A 24,670-nucleotide genomic window follows, 5' to 3' on the forward strand; every position below is an offset into this window, starting at 1 on the left:
TTGTACTAAGTATATCTTTAGTTGGACCTCAGCACTACTTCTGCACAATTAAAGTGCATTAAGTACAAAATTAGTTGTTGCAATTTAGAGCACTTTAAGTATACTGGTTTAGCATACTAAAAGTACACTTGCAGTGTATTTTTATTAAGTACATAAATATTTAAATGTATTTGTAGTATACTTAGCATGAAAAAAAATGCATTTCAATGCATTTTTACTAGGACCTTTATGCATGATCTTATATCTTTCACTTTTATATATGTTGCAACTACAAATTTCATACAGTGTTTCTTATTTAAATTTTTATTTTACAATTACCTTTTTTATTTTTTTACCCTGAGGTGCAAACGGGCTTTCATAAGAATGAAAATGGAAAGAAAAAATCTTTGCAAATGGATAAAAGCCTTTAAACACAATCAATTTGTCAAGTCCAAGTGACTGCGCAGGACAAAGAGAAAACCAATATCACAGCCAACATATCAAATCTATGCTATGTACTTAAAATAATCAAAAATTACCAGGTACACTAAACAGCAGCTGTTTTTTTTTTTTTTTTTTGCTTTTTTCTGCATTGTATTCAACTCTTTGATAATGATTTTCTGGTTATTGAATAGCGTATAGTTGCAAATTGTCATGCTCTGGTACTGGTGTCATTTCAAACAAAGCCAAATAGGACCTGAATAGATTATTTATCATCCAGACTTGCATTTTAGCAATGTATTCCATCTGTGGTGCATTTACATAAAGTCAATGCTATGGCTGTCCCAGGCTGATGTTAATGGTGGATAGCAACGGTTGCCAGGCTACAACTGGTAGAGTGCTAAAAAAACAAAAAAACAACTGCAGAGCTGTATAAAGGTCATTAGCTACATTTTATGGGGAGCCATGTAACAGACTTCTATATAGCTCTCACATTAAGGTACAGTAAGCTTTTAACCAAACCTAAGACAGCAATTTCATGCCAATGATTTTGTATAGCCATGAAATAAAAAAATAGAAAAAATTTGTATTTCACTGTAAATGTCCAAGTGCAGACTTAATGTATTTAATCTTCAATAAATCCTAAATATTCATTATAAATTATTTGTCTCAAATAATCCTAGCCGTATACTTTGTTCCTAATGTAATACTTGTTAGTTTTTTTTTTCTTTATAGTGCTTCCCTGGTTACCAGGTGTACTGGCTTTAAATGGTTATAATTGGGGTTGTAAGCTGGATATACAAATATATTCAATCATATTTTATATATATTAAATCATAATAAATATATTATAATATAAACAAATATATTAAATCATATTTTAAATCATACTAATACCATTTACAATGCATTTTTTTTTTTTTTTTACTTTTTTCAACAATGAACATTTTAATCAGAGCATTTTCTTTCATTGTAAGTGTGCTGTAAACATGACTTCTAGTTTTTAACAAACTATAGAACGTCGAAATTTTCTTCTGTGGCAATCAATGACACACCAAGGACGATGTCGATAGAGCTTAACTTGTATCGAACCAGGAACATTCCTTTAATTAAAACCTTGGACAAAATCATTGACTCTAAAGTGCTTTCTAATAGTCCCTGTGCTGTTGTCATAACATTCAAGTCTGCATTTCTTATTTTCTGTTGGCTAAACACAGGAAGAATCAAGATTTGTTACGCTGCATTGTAATAGTCACCCAAAAACTTTTTTTTCATTATTAATTCACCCTCACCTTTATAACTTCTTTCCTTTCGGAAAAAGAAAGGAAAACCTTTAAGAACATTCAAGTGTTCCAAAGGACCACAATAACAGCATACATGTTTGAAACAACATTAAGATTAGTAAACAAAGATAGGGGAAAGTGGGAAAAGTGTTATGTTAAAGGGGTCATGAACTGAGAAATCAAAATTCATTTGATCTTTTGACATATAAGATGTCATTTTGCTATAAAAACATTCTGTGCATTTCAGACCTCAAAACTTTCTCAGCCTAAAACAGCTTGTATTGAAGCCGATCTGCCAAAACGAGAGGTTGTGGAATGTGCCACTCTATGATAATAGTGTGTAATAGTGTGGCTAAACACGGCCTCCACAGAGGAAGATCAACTCCTGCTTCTACATCACTGCCTGTTTAGCCCCGCCCACCAATTCTACATAACTGCCTGTTTAGCCCCGCCCACCAATTCATACATACAGTGTAAATAAAGAGAGGGGCGAATGCAGTTCCACGCAGAAACCAAACGATAACTTTATTTGGTGAATTTTTATTGAAGTGCCAGACTGCGTCTGTAAGAACTTGGTCCTAGAGCCCTACACGGACTTCAAATATAGGCCCTAGCCTGCCCAGGCCCTAGCCCAGCCCTTGTCCAATAGCTTGTCCGACCAACTTTTTTTTCCTTTTCTCCCAAAACAGCTTATACTACTGTTTCAGCTATTAAAATAGTTCAGTTTTGTATGTAATGGTAAAGTGATTGTATTTAATTTATTTTTTTATTGAGTTAATTTTGAAAAATGTTTGGAGCATTTTTTGTTCATTAAATGTAATTTTTTGTTTCTTTAAAGTAACAACCAAGCGGCCAGCGGCAGACAGTGAGTTGATCATAGCCTATGTTTGATCAATTTAGCCTTCTCAAATCATCACGACTTACCTAAAATAAAATCTATAGATATAAAACAGTTCAAGCATATCACAATGTTAGATTAAAGGTTTAACCCATTTAAATGTGCGCTGTTAGACACATATCCAATCGTTTGTGTGGAGAGGGGAAGCTGAAGCGTGCTTTGCAGGACATGGAGGAGCCTGCGCAATCACTTGCAACAGTGGAAACAACTTAAAATACGCCGTCATTTTTGCTCATAAAGTTAAGAGTTATATATCATTTGGAACTGTAAAGGATCAACTTTTATTTGTGTGCACTCAAAATATCAACAAAATGTTGTGCTTATATAAAATAAAGAAAACAAACAGGATGCGCTTTCTGCCGTCTCGGTCTTGAACAGGAGTGCTTCACAATGATGAACCGAAACTCAGCAAATACTTTCAACACAGATATGATAAATATAGCTATAGAAAGCTTTAAATTACTAATATAAAACGAAAAATCTTTCATTATGTCATCCGTAAAGATGCATTTATCTTTAAAGGTGCGTCTAATGAGGATAAGCCGAGTCAGGATCGTCAACTTCATCTTTGCGAAACAAACTCAGAAAACACTAGTTTTTTATTGATTCAACTATGCATAAGATCACGCTGAAGACACGCTCGCTGCTGCGGGCAGGGACACTAAACACCGAGCTGCTCTTGACAGTTGCAGTAGCACGGTCTCGTGTTGTTTCCACCAGCGTTACAAATTTTTTCATCACCATAATTGAATGATGTCTAAAATATAAAAATAAGGAGAAGCCTAAAACAAGCCCAATGCCTGGCCCGCGTCTGAGCTATGACGTGAAAATTGGCACGAAGCCTGGCCATAAGTCGGGGCCCGCTGGGCCCGGGATGAAATGCAGGGTTCTGCTTGGTCCTTTGTTCACTTCATTTTACCGCAGATTTGTTTACAAACAAGGCACAATTTGACTCAAGACTGAAACTAAAAGACGATGCTGTGCCGCACCATAGAAGTGTGAGTTACTATTTTTATTACGTGATCACTATTGCTTTGTATGTTAAACTGATCGTTTGATATGTATTTATGTGTTTTTAACCTAAATTACAGCAGTGTCAATCTATGAAACATACACAAACATACACAACTGTTAGCCAATCATAGCAGTGGGCGTTTACTGAGTCTACAATCCACCATGCCTATTCAAGCAGAGTGTTCTGATGAGGGGGTTAAAAACAGGACAGAAAATAGCCTATTACTTCTAAATTATGATTTTTTTTTGTAAAAATCTAGAGAACATTATAAGTGGACCTCAGAGAACAGTACAAAATAAAAAAAACAAAGGTAGTTCATGACCCCTTAAATTTTGTTAATTAATTTGATAGGAAATCATTTATGGACCATGTGGATCCAATATTGGGTCTACATTTGGACCTTAGTCCACATTTTTCTGTGTTTTCAGAACTCAATATGTTAAGATTATTGCTAAAAAAGGAACTTTACACTGCGTCAGCTTGCCTTTCCTGTCCCTGTGCTTCACTTGGACCGATTATTAATAACACTTTAATTTCAATATAATAATCACAAAAAGAGAAACATCTCAAGTGTGTCCATAACTGCATGATAAGGCTTATTCATGCAATAAACAGAGGGAACAACACTCATGTTGCTATGACAAAATGCATTTGTGTCATAAATCTCTGTGGCATGCTCTAAGTAGAGTCTTACCTGCTGTTCAGGCAGCAGTAAATAATGGGGTTGTACATGGTGGAGCTCATGGCAAGCCACATGACGGACAAATAGATCTGCTGAATGAACTTCCATCTAACCAGCTGCTTGTTCAACCCCGTAACAAGGAAATATATATGGTATGGCAGCCAGCAGATGGCAAAGGTCACTACTACGATGATCATCATTTTCACCACCTGGAAGAAGAAAATGAAACCAAAAGTTAAATAATTACATGATAATGCATCATAACTGGTGAGCATCTAATACATTTTGGAGATATATATATAACAATATCACAATGAATATAGAAAAAACTATTATTTATTATACTATTAATAAAAAATACTATTAATTAGTAATTATGGCTTGCATAAGTTACACTAAATAGTAAAAAAAATTTATAAAAATAAAAATATGTAGATGTTACCTCCATATTTTATATTAAATAATGGTGAGATTTAGTATATTGTCAGCAGATAGACACAGGACACAGAGGTAAGTGCAATACAATCAACAGGTTTATTGATTAGTAGCAGAGGGGAATGAGATGAGCAGAATGTCCGGGTAAGCAGGCGGGGAATGGGAATGTCTTTAGGGGAGTGTGAATGTCCTTTTCCCAGGGATCCGGAGGTAAGAGTGGAGCGTGGAGACGGTGGAGAACTGGAGCGGTGGGGAACAGGGATAGGAACACAGGAGCTACTGGTAAGTAGACAAAAGGTAAGTGGGACAGGTTAGTCAACATTGAATGTTTGAGACCAGACAGTGAGTGAACGGGAGGAGTGTAGGGATATAGTGCTGCTGATTAGTGCTGACAGGTAGCGGTGATCAGAAATCAGGGGATTGGGATCTGGTGAGTGTCGTTGGTGGAGACTGTGGTGACTCTCTGACATATATACAGTTAGGTCCATATATATTTGGACACTGACACAATTTTCATAATTTCGGCTCTGTATGCCACCAACATAGAATTAAAAGGAAACAATCAAGATTAAATTGTAGTGCAGACTTTAAGCTTTAATTCAATGGGTTGAACAAAAATATAACATGAAATGCTTAGGAATTACAACCATTTTTGTACACATTCACCCATTTTTCATGGGCTCAAATGTAATTGGACAAATAAATATATTCATAAATAAAAAATATTTTTAATATTTTGTTGAGAATCCTTTGCAGGCAATGACTGCCTTAAGTCTGGAACTCATGGACATCACCAGAGACTGGGTTTCCTCCTTTGTGATGCTTTGCCAGGCCTTTACTGCAGCTGACTTTAGTTGTTGTTTGTTTGTGGGTCTTTCTGCCTTTAATTTTGTCTTCAGCAAGTGAAATGCATGATCAGTTGGGTTCAGATCATGAGATTGACATGGCCATCGCAAACTATTTATAATAATACTATTTTTAATACTTTTTTACCTTAAAAACTCCTGGCTTGCTTTTGCAGTAGGTTTTGGGTCATTTCCATTTGTACTCTGAAGTGCCGTCCAATCACCTTTGCTCCATTTCACTGAATCTGGGCAGAGAGTATATCCCTATACACTTCAGAATTCATCCGCCTGCTTCTGTCACATCATCACGAAACACCAGTAACCCAGTGCCACTGGAAGCCATGCATGCTCATGCCATCACACTTCTCCACCATGTTTCACAGATGATGTTGTAGGATTTGGATCATGAGCTGTTCCAAGCCTTCTCCATACTTTTTTCTTCCCATCATCATGGTACATGTTGATCTTAATTTCAGCCGTCCAAAGAATACTTTTTCAGAAGGGGTCTGGCTTTTTTAGATGTTTTTTGACAAAGTCTAATCTGGCCTTGTTTGCACTTTGTGGTGAACCCTCTGTATTTGCTCTGGTGAAGTCATTTGAAGATTGTAGACTTTGACAGTGACATATCTACCTCCTGTAGAGGGTTCTTCTCTTGGCATCCAGGCCTTTTTATGTTGCTGAGCTCACCTGTGCTTTCTTTTTTTCTCAGAATGTACCAAACTGTTGATTTGGCCACTCTTAATGCTATCTCTCTGATGGATTTGTTTTGTTTTTGAAGCCTAACAATTGTATGTTTCACTTGTATGGAGAGCTAAATAACGAAGGAATAGCCCACACCTGTCCATGAAACAGCTTTTGCGTCAACTGTCCAATTATTTATGGTCCATTTTCCTGCTGGAAAATGAAATCAGCATCTCCATAAAGCTTGTCAGCAGAAGGAAGCATGAAGTGCTCTAAAATTTCCTGGTAGATGGCTGCGTTGACTGTGGACTTCAGAAAACACAGTGGACCAACACCAGCAGATGACATGGCAGCCCAAATCATCACTGACTGTGGAAACTTCTCACTGGACTTCAAGCAACATGGATTCTGTGCCTCCCCACTCTTCCTCCAGACTCTTGGACCTTGATATCCAAATGAAATTCAAAATTTACTTTCATCTGAAAAGAGGACTTTGGACCACTGAGCAACAGTCCAGTTCTTTTTCTCCACAGCCCACGCTTCTGACGTTGTCTCTGGTTCAGAAGAGGCTTGGTAGCCCTTGGTTACCCTCTTTGTGGAGGGCGTCAATGTTTGTCTTCTGGATTATTGCAGTCATATAGTCAGCAGTCTTCTCAATTATTGTGGTTTCAAAGAACAAGATATACCCGTAATTTATATTGTAGCGATGGTCATTAATTGAAACTCAAATGTAAATATTCTAATATTTTGAGATACTGATTTTTGACTTTCATCATCTATAAACTCTAATCATCAAAATTAAAACAAAAAAAACTTTTGAAAACGTTTTACTTCACATGCAATGAATCTAAAATCAATAAAGGTTCACTTTTTGAAATAACTTACTAGAAAAAATTAACTTTTTCACGACATTCTAATTTATTGAGATGCACCTGTGTGTGTATATATGTGTGTGTGTGTGTATTATTATTATAGTATAGTATATAGTATTAATTATATTATCATAATAGTTAATGATACTAAACAAGAACATCTCGTCATTTTGACACTGTGACTGACCTAATTTCACACATACAAAAACAAAGAAAACAGTGGAGAAGCAGTTATATTACAAACAGTTATGCGGCTATGTTTTTATTCATTATGTTAATTCATTAAGACATCGCTTGTCATTCAAATCCCACAACATATAGCACACCCAAAAGCTCCAAACACTGTCAGGGTACCAAAATCTTGGTCATGTCACCAACAAGCTTAGACATTCTGGGCAAGCAATCCATCTGCAGCAAGAAAGAAAACCCTGGGCAACACATTTCCAGCAAAGCAAGGACACCACATGAGGTCTTCATGGAATAAGCGCTCTGTGGTGTGAAAAAAAAAATATCTTAAAAATTGTGTGGACTTAGTTACAATTGCAAAAGTTCATGGAAAATCATTGTAGTTTCTCATGCAGTTGTCTGATGCTTTTACTGTTCAGCTGTTATTTGTCAAACTGTGTTGTGCGTAGAGCCACTGAGCGATTCTCCATCCTGTCAGTTTCAGTCGGTCCTCAAAATATCTGCTCTCTCTTCAAGCAAGTGTCCTTCTGCCCCTGCAGGGGATTCTGCCATAACAAATCCATTTCCCATCCTTCAAGAGATGAATTGTTTCTGTAGCCACATCATAAAGGCTGATTGGAGGAGCCGCCTGCTTCACTCCACTAATTAATTTAATGACATTGTTCATGCTGTCCCACTGAGACAGCGAGTGGAGCTTTGCAATCTGAAGCTCTTACAATCTGAAGATCACCACAGTGCTCCACCTCAGGAATCAATAAACTAATGAACAAACGAATATAATACTACTATTCCTGCATTTTGCCCTTGAAATATTAATATTAAAAAGGTCATATATGAGGAATCAGGTATTTCATTAGAGTTTGATAATTAAAAATTGAATGTAATTTCTGACAAAAGACTGAAACAGAAACTTATGAGTAATGAGTAATGGAGTCAGCATAATGTATAATTATATTTCACTCTCAATATTTGGCTTGATCTTAAAGTCAATTATCACAATGCAACAGAAACTCCACAAACAGACAAAGACATATGCTCAGACAGAACTGATGAGTTGTGTACTGCTTTTATAATTTAAGTTGTATATGTGCACTTAGTAATCTCAAGGCTACAAGTCCATCTCCAGAGATCTTAATGTTCCTGTGTCCACTGCGCGCAATATCATCAATCGGAGATGCTATGGTAGGAGACCCAGGAGGACACCACTGCTGACACAAAGGCATGAAAAAGCAAGACTGGAGTTTGCCAAAACTTATGTGACAAAACCACAACCCTTCTGGGAGAACGTACTGTGGACAGATGAGACCAAAGTAGAGCTTTTTGGTAAAGGACATCATGGCACTGTTTACAGAAAAATAAATGAGGCCTTCAAAGAAAAGAACACAGTCCCTACAGTCAAACATGGTGGAGGTTCAAAGATGTTTTGGAGTAGCTTTGCTGCTTCTGGCACTGGATGCCTTGACTGTGTGAACGGTATCATGAAATCTGATGATTACCAAATAATTTTGGGGCACAACGTAGTGGCCAGTGTCAGAAAGCTGTGTCTCCACCAGGGTTATTATAGTTTTGCATTTTTCATTAGTTTTTATTTTTATTTCGTTTTGACTTTTTGTTTTCAAATTCAGTTTAGTTTTAATTAGTTTTTAAAGTGAGTTTGCTAGTTTAGTTTAGTTTTTATTTTTTGAAAATGCTTAGTTTTAGTTTAGTTTTTATTAGTTTTAGTGTTAGTTTTAGTCTTTTTTTGTAATTTGGGTTATTTGTCAGGGGCAAGATTAAAAAAGGTCAGAAAAAGTATTGTGTAATAATAACTCAACAAAACCATCATACAATTTTAGAAAATATTTATTCAACAATAACACCAGTACATAAAATGTACACATGGGCACAAATATGTATGTAAACCGTCTCTGCGGACCGCAGTAAGTGCAAAATGTGTAAGTGACGTACGTGTGCCAAGAAAAAAACAAAATAGCCAACAGACTAAAGAAGACATACATGAACCACATGTATTCAACCCATTTTTGAGCCACACAAGACATTTCTGTCAAGATTGTCAGGGAGCTCAATCTGAGAAAAGAACATAACTAATAAAAATAAAAAATAAACTTGTGTCCCGACAAGTTCCAACATGGTAAACAAAATAATGTAAGTCCCTTGCATTAATGAATCAGCTGTTTAAAATACAGCTTTTCAATTTTTTTTTAGTGTGGGTGTGTGCATGAGTGAGTGTGCATGGGTGAGTGAGCATGTGTGAGTGTTTGCGCGTGCGATCGCGAGTGAGCAAGAGTGTGTGTGTGTGTGTGTGTGTGTGTGCGAGTGAGCAAGAGTGTGCATGTTTATGTGGTTTATGAGGACACAAATTTGTATAATGACATGGGTATGACAGAGGTATTACAATATGAAGGTGGTTTATGAGGACACTGCCTATGTCCCCGTAATTCAAAAGGCTTAAAAAACATACTAAATGGTGTTTTTTTGAAAATCTAAAAATGCACAAAGTCTCCTGTGAGGGCTAAGTTTAGGTGTAGGGTTGGTGTAGGGCAATAGCACACACAGTTTGTTCAGTATAACAACCATTACGCCTATGGAGAGTTCCCATAAACCACAAAAACCAACATGTGTGTGTGTGTGTGTGTGTGTGTGTGCGAGAGTGTGTGAGCATGTGTAAGAATACCTCTTACAAAATCCACACGCCGTACCAAAAATCTACACGTTCTAGAATTCACACCCTACAAATACCACAGCTGTACAATTTTCACACCCTATACTAAATTTACCCTATAGCCTACACTCAATAGCCTACTCATCTGGATTGAAGCAGCAAACATTCAGTGTAAAAGTAAAAAAATTACATAACATTATTTTATATTTGAATCACAGCTTATATAGTGTTTTGACATCGACAACCACAACCAAAAAGTGCATTTTACCTCAAACTTGCGACTAGTTAACTTTCTAAAGAAGGCATAATCGCTTCTCGGGTCAACATTAACACACTGACAAAATTATATTCAGAATTTAAAATATTTAAATGAATGTTTGATTTAAGGTGTTCAAGAGATGGAGATACCAACCTTTCGCGAACTTTCAACAGCGAACGAAGTCGTTCTCATGGAGACGCGGTGTGCACGGAGGGGAGGGGCTGTGTGTGTGTGTGTGTGCGCGCGCGCGCATGTGAGAGACACATGAGTGACAGAGAGGCGGAGGGAGAGCATGGAAAGGAAATGCAGCTGAACGAATACGCTGCATGTTCTAGCGTTAAAAAATTAAAGACCTTGACAAAGACGAAAACTAAGGACATTTACTCTATAATTTTATTTTATTTTAGTTAGTTTTGCCAAACACACATTGCAGTTTTAGTTAGTTATCGTTTTTTTGTAATGCCTCGTTTTTATTTTTATTTCAGTTAACGACAATGTTTTTTCCCACCTAGTTTTCGTTTTTTCGTTCGTTTTCGTTTACGATTATAACCTTGGTCTCCACCAGAGGTCATGGGTCTTCCAGCAGGGCAATGGCCCGAAACACACTTCAAAAAGCACTCAGAAATGGCTACAAACAAAGCTCTGGAGAGTTCTGAAACGGCCAGCAATGAGTCCAGATCTGAATCCCATTGAACACCTGTGGAGATATCTCAAAACAGCAGTTGGGAGAAGGCATCCTTCAAATCTGAATGACCTGGAGCAGTTTGCAAAAGATGAGTGGTCCAAAGTTCCAGTAGAGAGGTGTAAGAAACTCATTCATGGTTACAGGAAGCGATTGACTTCAGTTATTATCTCTAAAGGGGGGTCCTACCAAATATTAAGTTAAGGGTGCCAATAATTTTGTCCAGTGCATTTTTGTATCAGATTTGACTTTTCTTTGTTTTTTTGTGTTGTTCCAAAACATTTGTACCTGCAACAATTGCGTGTCGATATTTTTGGCCATGACTGTATGTATATATACACACACGCATACATATATACAGTGTGTGTGTGTATGTGTATCAGCCAACTCTAATAGTGAGCACAGCAAATAGGATGCCAGTCTTTCATAAATGAATAACCGTGAAACATAAATCAAAGGAAAGATCAGACGACTACACAAGCATGTTTCACAGACTCTGTTAAATTATGCCATTAATATGTTAAGAAATATTATTGAAACAGAATATGACACATAATATGCATATACAATTCCAGAATTCTGATTCTTCAAAGAACTCCTATTATGATTTTTCATCAGTATTCCACCCCGTCTCTGTTTTTCCTAGAGATGCCATAAGAATATTCCCTGCATTTCAAAGACATTCGAACAGACATAGTGCCTGATCTACATTTCAGCAGGAGGTGGAAGTGAGAAGGTTTCCTGGGGTAAAAGGAGAGCTTATATGTTTGCCACTCACGCTCACCTTCAAGCCAACGTTTCTCTCCCGATACATCTCCAGACAGATGCTTCTGCATACTGAGAGCTGAAGGAAGCGTACTGCGTTTGTCGCCACAACAGAGTATCTCGTTTGTGTTCTCTTATCTCGCCCTGCCTCTTCACTTTAGAGATAAAGAAAAGACAAGGACACTCGCACTGGAATAGAAGTCATTTTGGTGATTGGCGCTTGAATTGGGACTGGACAGCTGTGGCAAATAGAGATTGGAGATCATTCTTAAGATTGTAAAATGAAGAATTGGCAACCAGCTGACATAAAGTACTGATCAATACACTGATATAGATCATAAGAGAGACAACAAAGAAGTGGCTCTCAAGAAAAAAAAAAGAAGAAAATCAAAATAGTCTCAGTGCCTAAAATTTCCTAAATCATCATTTCAGGTTTACTTTACTAGTCATTCGGATTGAGTCATAATGGTCGATTAATAACTGACTAGACTAGTGTTTCTTAAACTTTTTATGTGGCAGTCCTGTTCAACACACACAAGAAACTGTGGACCACCAAACACACCAAATCTGGGAAACTACCCCTAAACACAACCTGGTCTCACTAGAAAAGATGCCGCCAACCTAATTTTGGCAAATTCTGAAAAACATAATATGTGCATCTCAATGCAGTTTCCAGCTGAAATGAACACTAAAGGCAGTAAAACACCAACTTTTATACATTTTCACACAAATTACAATTACACTTGAAAATTTGTGATTAATGATGTTTTATTAACAAGTTTTGGGAGGAGCACGATCAGATAATCAACCAATTTGGCATAGGTGCAACTCGTTTAGCTAACCATCCTAACTAGCACAATACGTATACATATGCAGCCTACCTACCTCTGTCATACAGCAGTTTTCCGGCATGCCTCCTCCATCCCAACTCCTAATCTATTTTTAACCCATATTTGGGATAGGGGGAGTTCTCTGGGTTCGGGCCATATTCCGGGCTCGGAGCCCTCCCCCAGTACAGCATACCAAAATATGCTTACTATTTGCTATCAGATTAGATGTAAGGGTGAACTGTAATGTAGACTTATTTCCTTGGGGTTAGGTGTGGGTGGTATGACCAAAATCTTATATCATGGTATGAGTAATTTTAAAGATATATACCACAATATAGTTATTTTTGCTTTAAATAAGGTCTTTATGATACCAACATTTTTGATATCATAGAAATTTCATAATTCTTGTCACCAGTGTTAAATTTTGGTTGGCAAATTTCCTTTTGCCATAGTGTATGATTTGTAAACTAATGCACTTTGTCATTTGCATCGCATTGCCAGCTTCATATGTGTGACTTTTCTGATGTAGGAAGCTTGTTCAATAGCTCACCTGGTACAGAATTGCATTTACAATGCAGAGCTCTCAGGTTCAAGTCCTGTTAAACACAAGTCACGATAAAAGAGCTAAATGCCATGGTTGCTTCAGTGAAGATGTTTTTACATTATCAAGGTTTTTTTGGGGGGGGGGTTACACTACCGTTAGGATAATGGTAGCATTAAGCATTGGTGGTGTGTTATTTTCATTAATCTTTTAACATAATTCACCAGACATTTTATTTCTGATTTATACAACAACTAATGTAATGAAACTTTGTTGTAGTTAGTTGATCTGTTTTAGGTTAAAATTAAACATGCTTTTAGCACTACTGGAGATTTTGATTTGAAAGTGTTGTGAAACGTGAAAGAAGTAACATAATATAATTTTGCCAAAATATTGCCATAGACACAGGGTTGCCCGAACAATACATAGTTTTAAATAAATTGTTTGCAAGAATGAAGTAAATATTACAGATTAATCCTTATGAGTCAATGAAGATTACCATATAACAATCTGAGAATAATTTTCCCATATAGTATATCAAGTTGTGTGTTTTCTATCAACTGTATCAGAACTAGAGATGCCTGATTCACAAATTAATCATTCTTTTGATCAAATGGGTCAAACGAGTTTGCAGAAACGTAGTAAATTGTTTGCGATGACAATTCAACCATGCACTGAAAAATCTACAGCGGTTTCACACACTGGAATAGTAACAGAACAGTTTGTAAGACAGAAAACAAAAAGAGTGCTGGAGGAGGAGGATATTTACCTATAACCCATTGTAGAAAACAAAACTTGCAAATGAATTATATTGATTGTCAATGGTGAAGAAACTCTTTACTCTGTACACAGTGAACTACCCTATACTGCAGGTAATTTACTTCAATTTACAATTTAAATCCATTTATATCCAAAACAACATTTAAAAGAGTATATCAAAATATGGGCATAGTTTATGGGGGGCCTGTGCCCCAGTACTGATGAGAGACTAGAAACACCCCTGCCTGAAACCAAATTAATTAATACAGGACGTTTAAGGTGATTAATGTAGTTGTTCAGGCAACCAATTGAGTTTGAAAATATGTACTCTATGTAGTCCCATACCAGAATTATATATGAATTAGAGTAAAACCTTTGTGGGGTGGCATTTCTTAAAACAGAGACAGAATCTATCCGGATCAGCGTCCTGCGATGGGTGAGCAACCAAGATGTTTGCTCTCTGCAGCATGAGGTAGCAGAGATCGAGATTACTATGCAAGACTGTGTTTAGACAGAAAATCAGGAGATGAACGTAAAAAGACAAAATGCCACAGGGTGACTGCCTCTTTCTGTCCTTAACATTATGTATACACATTATTCTTAATAAAAAAAAAGAAAAGAAAAAGTATTTAAGTTGAGACAGGCAAAAACACTTTTTCATGCAATGGTCAATTTTGAGATTTTGGGCTATGTGGCTTTTCATAAATTTGTTTCAAGTAAACATCCAAAATACACTTTTAAGATTGCACTTTTTCTATTTGCATCTAGACTTAAATTGCAATACATATTTTAAAGGCCGCTTTCTCAAAATGATTTTTTTCCTCCACTTACATACTGTCAGAGAGTCACCACAGAAACCGCAGTCTCCACCAACGACACTCACCAGATCCCAGTCCCCTGATTTCTGATCACCGCCACCTGTCAGCACTAATCAGCAGCAGTATATCCCTGCACTCCTCCTGTTCACTCACTGTCTGGTCTCAAACATTCCATGTTGACTAACCTGACCCACTTACCTTTTGTCTACCTAATAGTTGCGCCTGTGTTCCTATCCCTGTTCTCCATCGCTCCTGTGCTCCACCATCTCCACGCTCCGCTGTTTCCTCTGGATCCCATGGATTAGGATACAAGGACATTTACACTCAGATAAGCCCCAAGAGACTTTCCCATTCCCCGCCTGCTTAGCCGGACTTACTGCTCATCTCATTCCCCTCTGCTGCTTTTCAATAAACCTGTTGTTTGTATTGCACTTACATCTGTGTCCCGTGTCTATCTGCTGACACATACACCATAAATCTCCACTTACATTTTTATTTTTTTTAAAGAGTTTACAATTTTATTTTATACAATTTCTGAAGGTTTTTACAGAGCAGTTTCTTCATTTCATTCCTAAAATATAGTGAAAATTTAAACTTTTTTTATTTTATTTTTTTTCTGGCTGTTGACACTATTGTCAGATTTATGGAGTTATAAAAAGAGGTATCTAAATTCCCCCTTGTAAAAACCTTTAACTCTAATATGTCAACACGATGAAACAAAAATTTTTGTACCTGGCTCAATCCAGTGTTTAGATTTCTGTCATGGAAATGTTCAGAAAACTTGTTGGCAAAAATGTTTGCAATTCTTAATGTAATCAATCAACTGGGGAATCTGTTATATCTATGATATCCACAAAGCCTATATTTCACATCAGTAGCCTAAATTAATACATAGTGCACATAACACATAGTAGCACCCAATAATAAACATCACTATATGCTGAGGAACTGAACTGCATACTTTAAGCTGACAAATTGGACAGCAGGGTGTTAATTCACCTCAGATTGTAAGTAAGGCAAATAAACTCACTCTAGACTTCAGCAGACACACTCACTCTCATCCTAATCAGTATTGATTCAGCCAACGATTGCTTGACAGAGGAATCATGGGGCACGTTCAAGCTCACACCTGTGCCCAACGTTTTGCTACGGTTTCCTGGTTGAACGACATGTTTCCTGGAAACAGTGTGCAACGATGTGCAACGGGGTTTGAGATACGTTTTCTCTTGTTTGGTGGGTGTGTCAAAAATGTCAGCCCAATCAGCAGCAATGTGTATATAAACCACATGGTATTAAAGAGACAGCTCGCACAATGGGTCCAAGTGAAGTCATTTAATATGTGTCCGCTGCAGCTCGGTGTAGGCCAGAGGTTCCCAACCTGGGTGTCGCGACCCCCACTAGGGGTCGCTAAAGATTTACAAGGGGTCGCCAAGCTCACTCTAGTTTGACCACAACATGAAATTCCCGACAGTTAGTGCCTACTGTTTAATATTCTGTATTATGATTAAAACCATTTGTTTACCAGGATTATAAAAACTCACCTAAATAGGCTACTGTCCAACATTAAGCAAAGGTAGTAACAATCTCACACAGTCACAGCATGCAGCGTAGGATTCATTTTGTTTGAAAATATGGCAGAAAGCAGTGAAAGGTTTTACATAGGGAAATTATATGAATTAAAATATTAATGAATTAGGGGTGTGCAATATGGCGATTTTTGATCGTGGACGATAAAATCTCTCCATGATCTGCTTTTGAAGAAATATAGTATCGTGCTACAGAAAATATTCTATCAATTACAGTTCTGGCGCCGCCGTCTCTATATACTGTACAACACGACATACAGCTGTAGAGTTACTCTGACAGGACACTGCACTTATTCGCGATCGCAAAAGTACATTATTTGCATACAAGCCTTGCTGGTTAAATGTTTCATTCGCGCTTTTTCTCAGCACATACACCAGAAGCGCGCACACTAAATGATGTTTTATTAACAAAGTTCAGGAGGAGCGCATCAAATACTTAGCCTAATTAACACAGGAGGTTCGCACTAAAGTTAATCAATGCACGGATATAAATACAGCTGACATAACTCTATTCATTTGACGGATAATCAGCATTCGGTTTGCACCTTTTACCATTACATCACAGACTCAACAAGTCCCATCCAAACAACAAGACCTATACTGAGGATTTTTCGGATCCTCCGGACAATCTGCTGGCCGAGATCCAGGCTTCACCGCGGCCACTGCTCTCTGCTCAACGCCGAGGCTACCTCGCCTACACTGGCGTTGCTTCCATCCTCTTATCATTCGGACGCAAATATCATCCGTGCCAACAATCCCTCCGATCGGAAAGTGGTTCGTATTTAAGCCTGAGGCAAACGCTGATTAATTCAGACGCAATGTCCGATGCTGCGTCAAACGTGGCAAGAACCTTCTGGTCAAGCAATCTTGGGCTTTCAGTCCGTCTACCGGCGAGTCCTACCAGTCCGACGCCGCGAGTATTGATCTCCCGTCGGATGCCGGCGAAAGCCTCCCGGCCGAGCAAACCTCGCGTTTTCCACCCGAATATGTTTTTCTTTCAACAACCGGTGATGCCTACCCGCTCGTGCCATGAGTATTGAACTCCCGTCAAACGCTACAACAGCCTCTCGGTCAAGCAACCTTGGCCCTTTAGTCTGTCTACCGGCGAGGCTCAACCATCCGACGCAGTGAGTATTAACCTCCAGTCGAATGCCGGCGAGAGCCTCCCGGTCAAGCAACCTTGCTTCTCCGGCTGACTACCAGCTAACCATATCCGTCCGATACCGTGAGTATTGAACTCCTGTCGAACGCGGCAAGAACCTTCCGAAGATGGTTTTCTTTCAACTACCGGCGAGGCTTACCTGTCCGACGCCGTGAGTATTGACCTCCCGTCAGATGCTGGCGAGAGACTCATGGTCGAGCAAACCTGTCTGGCGCCGCGAGTATCGAACCCCCGTCGAACGCTTCAACAGCCGTCCGGTCAAGCAATCTTGGCTCTTCAGTCTGCCTACCGGCGAGGCTTGACCATCCGATGCAGCGAGTATTGACCTCCCATCGGATGCCGCGAGAGCCTCCCGGCCAGACAACCTTACCTTTTCCATCCTACGGCCAGCGAGGCTTACCCATCCAATGCTGTGAGCATCGATCTCCAGTCGGATGTCGGCGAGAGCTTCCCAACCACTCATCTTTACCCTTCTGTCTTACCTGTCCGATGCCATGAGTCTTGATCTCCCATCAGACGTTGGCGAGAGCCTCCCAGCCAGTCTAAACTACCCTATACATTTTACGGTCGGCGAGACTTACCCGTCCTACACAGCGAGTCTCCCGGCCACCCAAACTTACCTTCCGTCCGACGGTCAGCGAGGCCCAGCCGTTTGACGCCATGGGTCTCATCCCCCCCGCCAAACGCTGTCCGAAATCTCTCAGCCAAACCTCATATCTTTTTTCCCCCGCCTGGCGAGGCTTACCCGTCTGATGTCCGGAGACTTGATATCCCATCGGATGATGCTAGAGCCCTCCCAGTCCGGTTTTCCTTTTCTACCTACCCGCCCGGCGAGACTTACCCCTCTGATGCAATGTGTCTTGATCTCACGTCAGACGTCGGCGAGAGTTCTCCCGGCTGGGCTCCTATACTTGCCGCCCGCAAGCAAGGCTCATCCATCCGATGCTGTGAGTCTTGATCTCCCGTCGGGTGTCGCGAGAGTCCTCCTTGTCGGACGTCCCAAACTCTTTTTATCTGTCAAGCCGATAGGACCCACTCGTCCGACGTCCGGAGTCTTGATCTCCAGTCGGAGGCTTCATGGGCCCTCTTGATCAGCTACCCGCCCTCTGTCCTCTGATTAGCAGGGGTTAACGGCCATCAGGGCCCGTACGCCGACTCCGTGAGCTCCTCCACTCAAGGCAACTCGGGTCCCCCTGGTCAGGGCCACAATTACGCTGCTCCTCCTCCATCGGCCGGTAGGGCTCACTCGTTCCAACGCAGTGAGCACACTGTTGAGCATTGGTACGAGCCCTCCCGACCGGGCGCCCAACCACACAGTCCACCAGCGGCCGGTCGGGCCTACCCATCCTACGCCTAGCCGCTCCCGTGGAGCATGCAAACTTCGGCCTACCATAAAAGCGACTTCTCAAAACCAGCTCCCGCCAGATCTCAGTGTGTATTTGGGGGGTTCTTAGTCTGGTAGCTGTCCAACTCAATTGCTCTTTGGGGGATTCTCTGGGTTCGGGCAATTCCTGAGCCAGGAGCCCTTCCTCAGGACAGCATGCCAACTGTGCATTACTACACTCGCCAAATACGCATTACCTTACTCGTGCTAAATATATGTAAGTGTGAACTTGTGAAAACCCTTTCAATACAAACCCTTTGCTTACAAATTACGTTTGCAAAACGTAAGCAAACATAATTAACATCAAAATAAATTCACAAGAGCAAATATATTGTTTGCACATGTTTATTGACATTAAAGGCAAAATAACTGAAATAATAAGACCACAAGTATAGATCTGGAACTTCTTTAAGTCTGTCTAAATATCATGTAGTAATTGTAATGTCTTCTGGTCTATAGCCATGCCTTATGAAGGTGTGCTAGACACTGATTAATGTAACATAAAAATACTATACATATTTATATATTTTGCTATTGTTTTGTGGAGTGACACTTTCATAAACTTTTCTAGGTTCCTCTGATTATATAATGGTAAATATTACAATATCATAGCACAACAACAGTGATCAGAAATAATGATAAGCCTAATGCTCACAATAAAAATAATAGGGTCATATAGATCATAACACATTCTCGGAGGTAAGAAGTGGATTATCCTTCACCTGAAATGTTTGTCTTTTCATCCTGAAATGCGAGGCAAATGTTGGAGCACTATAATTAGGAACCACAGTTTCCACAAATCCCTTCACTCGACTGAGATGTTCTCTTTTATTCTGGACGGCAAGGGCAGAGACTGTAACATCGAGCATATTTTGCAGTATTAGACACGTATTTATACAGATTTCATCAGGCTCCGAAAATTCTTCTGAAAGAACATAAAAAATGACCTTCTCAGCCACCATAGTTGCAACTCTTGCGTCATCAGAACAGGGTGTTCAGCGCACCACCGTTTCTGTTTAATAAACGTTTTGCACCATTTTTATCGGGGCTGAACGCAGCCCTGGTATTCTTAAACAGAAACATGTGAACTGAATCCACGTCACCATTTCTGATACACAGAATCAGGAGTTAGGAAGAGATATCTATTAATAAAACTTAAATATCTGAAGAGTTAATTTGCAAAAACCAATAACTCCATTTTTATTTTACGTTTTGTTTTATTGTGCATTCCAAGCAGTGTTGGGCTAGTTACTCAAATAATGTAATATATTACTAATTACTAGTTACTCTTTTCAAAAGTAATATTGTTGCTTTACTTATTACTTTCTGGCAACATTAATTAGTTACACTACTAGTTACATAACTTTTTCTTCACGCCCCACAGAAGTTATAACTGTGTATCTTCCACATATAATTTGTCTAGAATGTTACTAACAACATATTTCTGCCTCATCATTTGACCAAAATCCACATTGGATCGCAGTCAGAAGTGATTACAAACACTCAATAGTGATTGATAGTGACATTCAAGTAGAAATGTTGTATTAATCTCATTAACTGTTATGTGTAGCTTGAAGTCATTTTTCCGTTATCCATATACAATTATGTTTTATGTGTTTTATCAAATCACATAAGTTTGTAAGAAATTGTTTAATTTTCCAAAAAGATGTTTAATTATAGTAATATTCAGAGGGATGTGGATGGGATGTTATGCCAAAGTAAAGCCACAACATACACAACAGTGTTCAGATCATCTTTTTCCTGCCAAAATCAATATAATGCAATATTTCTATCTGCTGAATGTAATATTTTCCATATTCCAAGCTTGCCTGCTGCACTGGAGACATCACATGCATGTGCGAGTCTTGAAATTTACGAAAATAAATCTAGGAATAATTTGATTGTTAGATTTTAAATCAGCGGGGCATCAAAAGTAACTAAGCTGTTTTATGGATAATAACTGTAATATTATTACTGAAATCTTATTAGTAATTAGTAACACTACTAGTTACTGCAAAAAGTAATATTATTACAGTAACTAAATTACTAGAAACTAGTTACTGCCCAACACTGATTCCAAGTAAAATAAATCAAACTGCAGTTACCTTATCAGTTAACTTAAACAAATACAGGTAATTTACAAAATTAAAGTTTATTGAAAGTATTTTTTTACATATTAAAAGTTTGTTTTATGGCAAAAGCAGATAACTCCAACAGTCGTTTTTTGGCAAAATCAGATATCTCCACATTTCATGTTTTAGAGTTAAAAAACACTTGTTTAATCTTTGTAATCTCCTCAGATGACAACGTAGATGCCTGACAAATGTTGTTGTTGTGATCATAGACTGTATGGATGTGAGTACACGCAATACACAGAGCTTTTCCCTCACCATTGTAACACGCTGCTTTTGCAAGGTTCCGTGAAAACGTTTCAGCTTATATTTTCCTTTTTCGCCCTGAAGAAAATATCACAGGTTCATCAAGTTCATCGAAATTATCCATCCTGGATCACTTTTAGTCAGCTTTGACGAAACTCTTCTCAGCTAACATGCCTTTTCAAAGTGAATGTAGCCTTGTCACCTGACCTGAATACAGCGCGCTGATTCGCTAAAATTGACTTATCGGCTTCAGTTCACAAACAACAAGGAAGCTTGTCGGCTTCTGCAGTAAAACATGAACTCGCGATGCCTTGAAAGTGGACAATACCGGCTTTTTTGACAAAACGTGTTTAGGGTTCAGATCGTGCTATATGTGGAGAATGATGCACGGCAATCAGCTAATTTTTTTTTAAAGTGGCGTTTATCGGTTTTTGCAAAAACTCTTCAGAATATATCAATGCACCGGAGAAGGCCCATTACATCAATATATGTGTCAGAAAATCTGATCAAAGTTTATACCTCAGACAATTCACATTATAAACAGCTGATTTAACCTCACAAGTTATAGTCACAAACTGTCTTTTCTGTATATAACACCAGGATAATGTCACTCCGTTTAACACCACAGATTGTGTTGCTGTGCAACCTGTATTTAAAGGAATATTTCAGCCAAGAATAAAAATAGTCATCATTTACTTACGCCCATGCCCCCTCTTTATTTTCTTGCTTTTGTGAAACACAATGAGATTTTGGTGAATAAATATCACAAATTTTTTCAGTTCTGCTACACTGTACTGTATGGGACACAGTTGTATGCTGCTCTATTCTACAAATTAATATATTAACTGCAACTGAAACTTTTATAAAAGAAAAATGTAAGGCTCAAAGAAATCATGTTATATGTAAGAAAACAAATTTAGTTTGTCATGATTTTTAGTCTTATTCTCTTTTGCTTATTGTTTGGCTTATTGAGTATACAAACCCAATTTAGTCAAAAGAAAATAAATACTAACATAGCTGCATCTTATGGAGTCACATATTCAAAAAGAAGACACTACATTCAGTAACTTCACACATAGACTTGCAAAACAGATCCGGCTGGAATCAGATGACGGATGTCAGAAAGTCTGTGACACTGGCCATTACGATGCATTGATAAATTCATTCCAGAAAACAGTGCTGTGACCATATTGAATAGTTATTTAGAGAAAATGAAGCCTAGCCGAAAACAGCTCCTGTGGAGAAAATGGATCACAATCTGTCAGGGGCTGATTGTGCAGAATAGTCGTGCATCTGGCTTGAGTGTCTCACTTTGCACCAGTGATGTGCTGTTTGCTGCAACCGGCCTGTAGACTGCGAAATATCTTATATTCAAAATGAAGGTTACAACAGTGATAAACTGTTGTTTTAATTCATTTACTTACTAATGTTCATATCTCAGATGAATGTAAAAACATATACTTTTTCCATATGTACTAGCACAGGTGTGTTTTATTGACAGCAACAGCATAAAGGCTCCTCTGATTAGTAAACTGTATAATCATATTTGATATTCAAATGAGTCAACGTCAAATTAAATTCAATAATTTGTTTCTGGAAAAAGGCTAAAAGGAAGAAGAAATTTGATTTGCCTCCACACATATAAATAACCAGCTATTATTAAAGGTAACCTTTCCAACCAATTATCTTTCAGCATCTTTCAGAATAAATAGTTGGTAACACTTTATTTTAGGGTCTCTTATTAGCATGCATATTACTAGAATATTAGCCATTTATTAGTAGTAATTAAGCACATATTAATGCCTTATTCTACATTACCTTATTTTACATCCCTAATCCTACCCAATAACTAAACTTAACAACTACCTTACTAACGATTAATTTTAGGAATTTAACATCATGGAAATGTATTGAGGGAAAAGTCATAGTTAATAGTGAATAAGTGTTGGGGGGTCCACAACCTGTTGCCGCGCTCGAGCAACAGGTTGTGGACTTACAGGATCGCAATAGGCACAGCAGTCTGTGTCTGGTCTGATTGCCTGAAGGTTCCCGAAAAGGACGACCCTATGGGCTTTTTGAAAAGATCGCTACCGACGTGGCTCCTGTCTCTGGCGGCAAAGAGATTGAAGTGGAGCGAGCGCATCGTGTGTACACAAGGCTCTCCTCAGATCGCGTTAAACCACGGGTTTTCATCTTTAAAATGCTGCGGTACACGGACAGGGAGCTCATTCTGTGGGCTGCCAGACTTCATGCCCCGGTGAAAACTTTCGACGGAGCAAAGCTGTCTTTCTTTACAGATTTTTCTGCAGTCACCACAAAAAGAAGAAGTGCATTTGCGCCAGTTAGGAAGGAAATGAGAGAAGCTGGCATCCAGAATTTTCTTCTTTATCCTGCAACGCTGAAGGTCATTCTCAATCAATGTGAACCTAAAATGCTACACTCCCCAGAAGCAGCAAGAGTTTTTCTCAGATCCCTTTCATCAACCAACTCTCAGTGAGCTTCAGCTGGACATTTGCTGTTTAATCGGAGAAGAGATGGTCTAAATGGTTAGGCGACTGTGTCTTTCACTGTTCACTTTAATGTTCACTTCTTAATTCATAGTTACTAGAAGCTTTCATTGTGCATACAGTATCGCTTACTGATTATGATGTTATTTTATTTATTTTTCTAGTTGTATTCCTTCTCTCGCTCTCCCTTTTTTTGTTTATATATTTAATTATTTATTTTTATTTATTTATTTTATTATAATGTTTTTTAAATAGAGAAAACCTAGTCAATATGTGACTATGGGGCCAAATGTTGGTGCTTCAGTGATGTGTGGGTTTTTGTTGACGCCACGGACCATGTTGAGGGGTGCTGGTAGATCAAGGTTTGTTCTTGGTTTGGTCTGCCATAGTTCATGGGAATGTGTTTATATATTTTTTGAGTGGTGATGGGAAGGGTGGGGGTTATTTTATGGTGGACTCAATTGGTTTTATTCCCGGGCTTGTATTTTGTCTTATTAGGCAGTAATTGTATTTGATACCTATGACTGGCCTTAATATTCTGAGTTGTAATAGGCCTAGATGGCCCTCACAAACATACAAGTTTTCTGGATCTTTTGCGAAGAGAAAAGACTGATGTGGTGTTAGTTCAAGAGTCCCATTTGAAGGAGGAGGATATACGCAGGTGTGGTAGTGAGTTTTGTAAAGTGGTATCTCACTCATCTTCGGATGCTAAAACAGGGAATGTCCTGGTATTGGTGCGGAGGACTTTAATATTACTATTTTGGACAAAGGTTGTGATACAGATGGTAGAATAACACATATAAAAACAATAGTGGAGAATAGGAATATTGTATTTCTTTCAGTTTATGCCCCTTGTACTCCTGACCTTACTTTTTCTCGGTTATGTCAACCTATCTCTTGAAATTTTCAGATTTTGAAATTGTATTGGGTGCAGATACGAATTCTGTAATGTCGCATATCCTAGATAGATCTGGACCAAAGGAATCACATAAGTATTTTTTTTTTCTGAATATGAATCTG

General features: G+C 38.4%; 1 protein-coding gene across 1 annotated transcript in view; it reads right to left on the reverse strand.

The window, feature by feature from the left end:
* LOC306873955 (neuromedin-K receptor-like) overlaps positions 1-24,670 on the reverse strand; it is a 50,665-nt gene that overhangs the window by 6,002 nt on the left and 19,993 nt on the right. Inside the window, exon 4 of the mRNA XM_079423561.1 lies at positions 4,311-4,507. Within this exon, the coding sequence (XP_079279687.1) occupies positions 4,311-4,507 (197 nt within the window). The remainder of the gene's footprint in view (positions 1-4,310; positions 4,508-24,670) is intronic.

The sequence above is a fragment of the Barbus barbus genome, assembly GCF_936440315.1.
Source record: "Barbus barbus genome assembly, chromosome: 8".
In the NCBI taxonomy this organism is placed as follows: domain Eukaryota; kingdom Metazoa; phylum Chordata; class Actinopteri; order Cypriniformes; family Cyprinidae; genus Barbus; species Barbus barbus.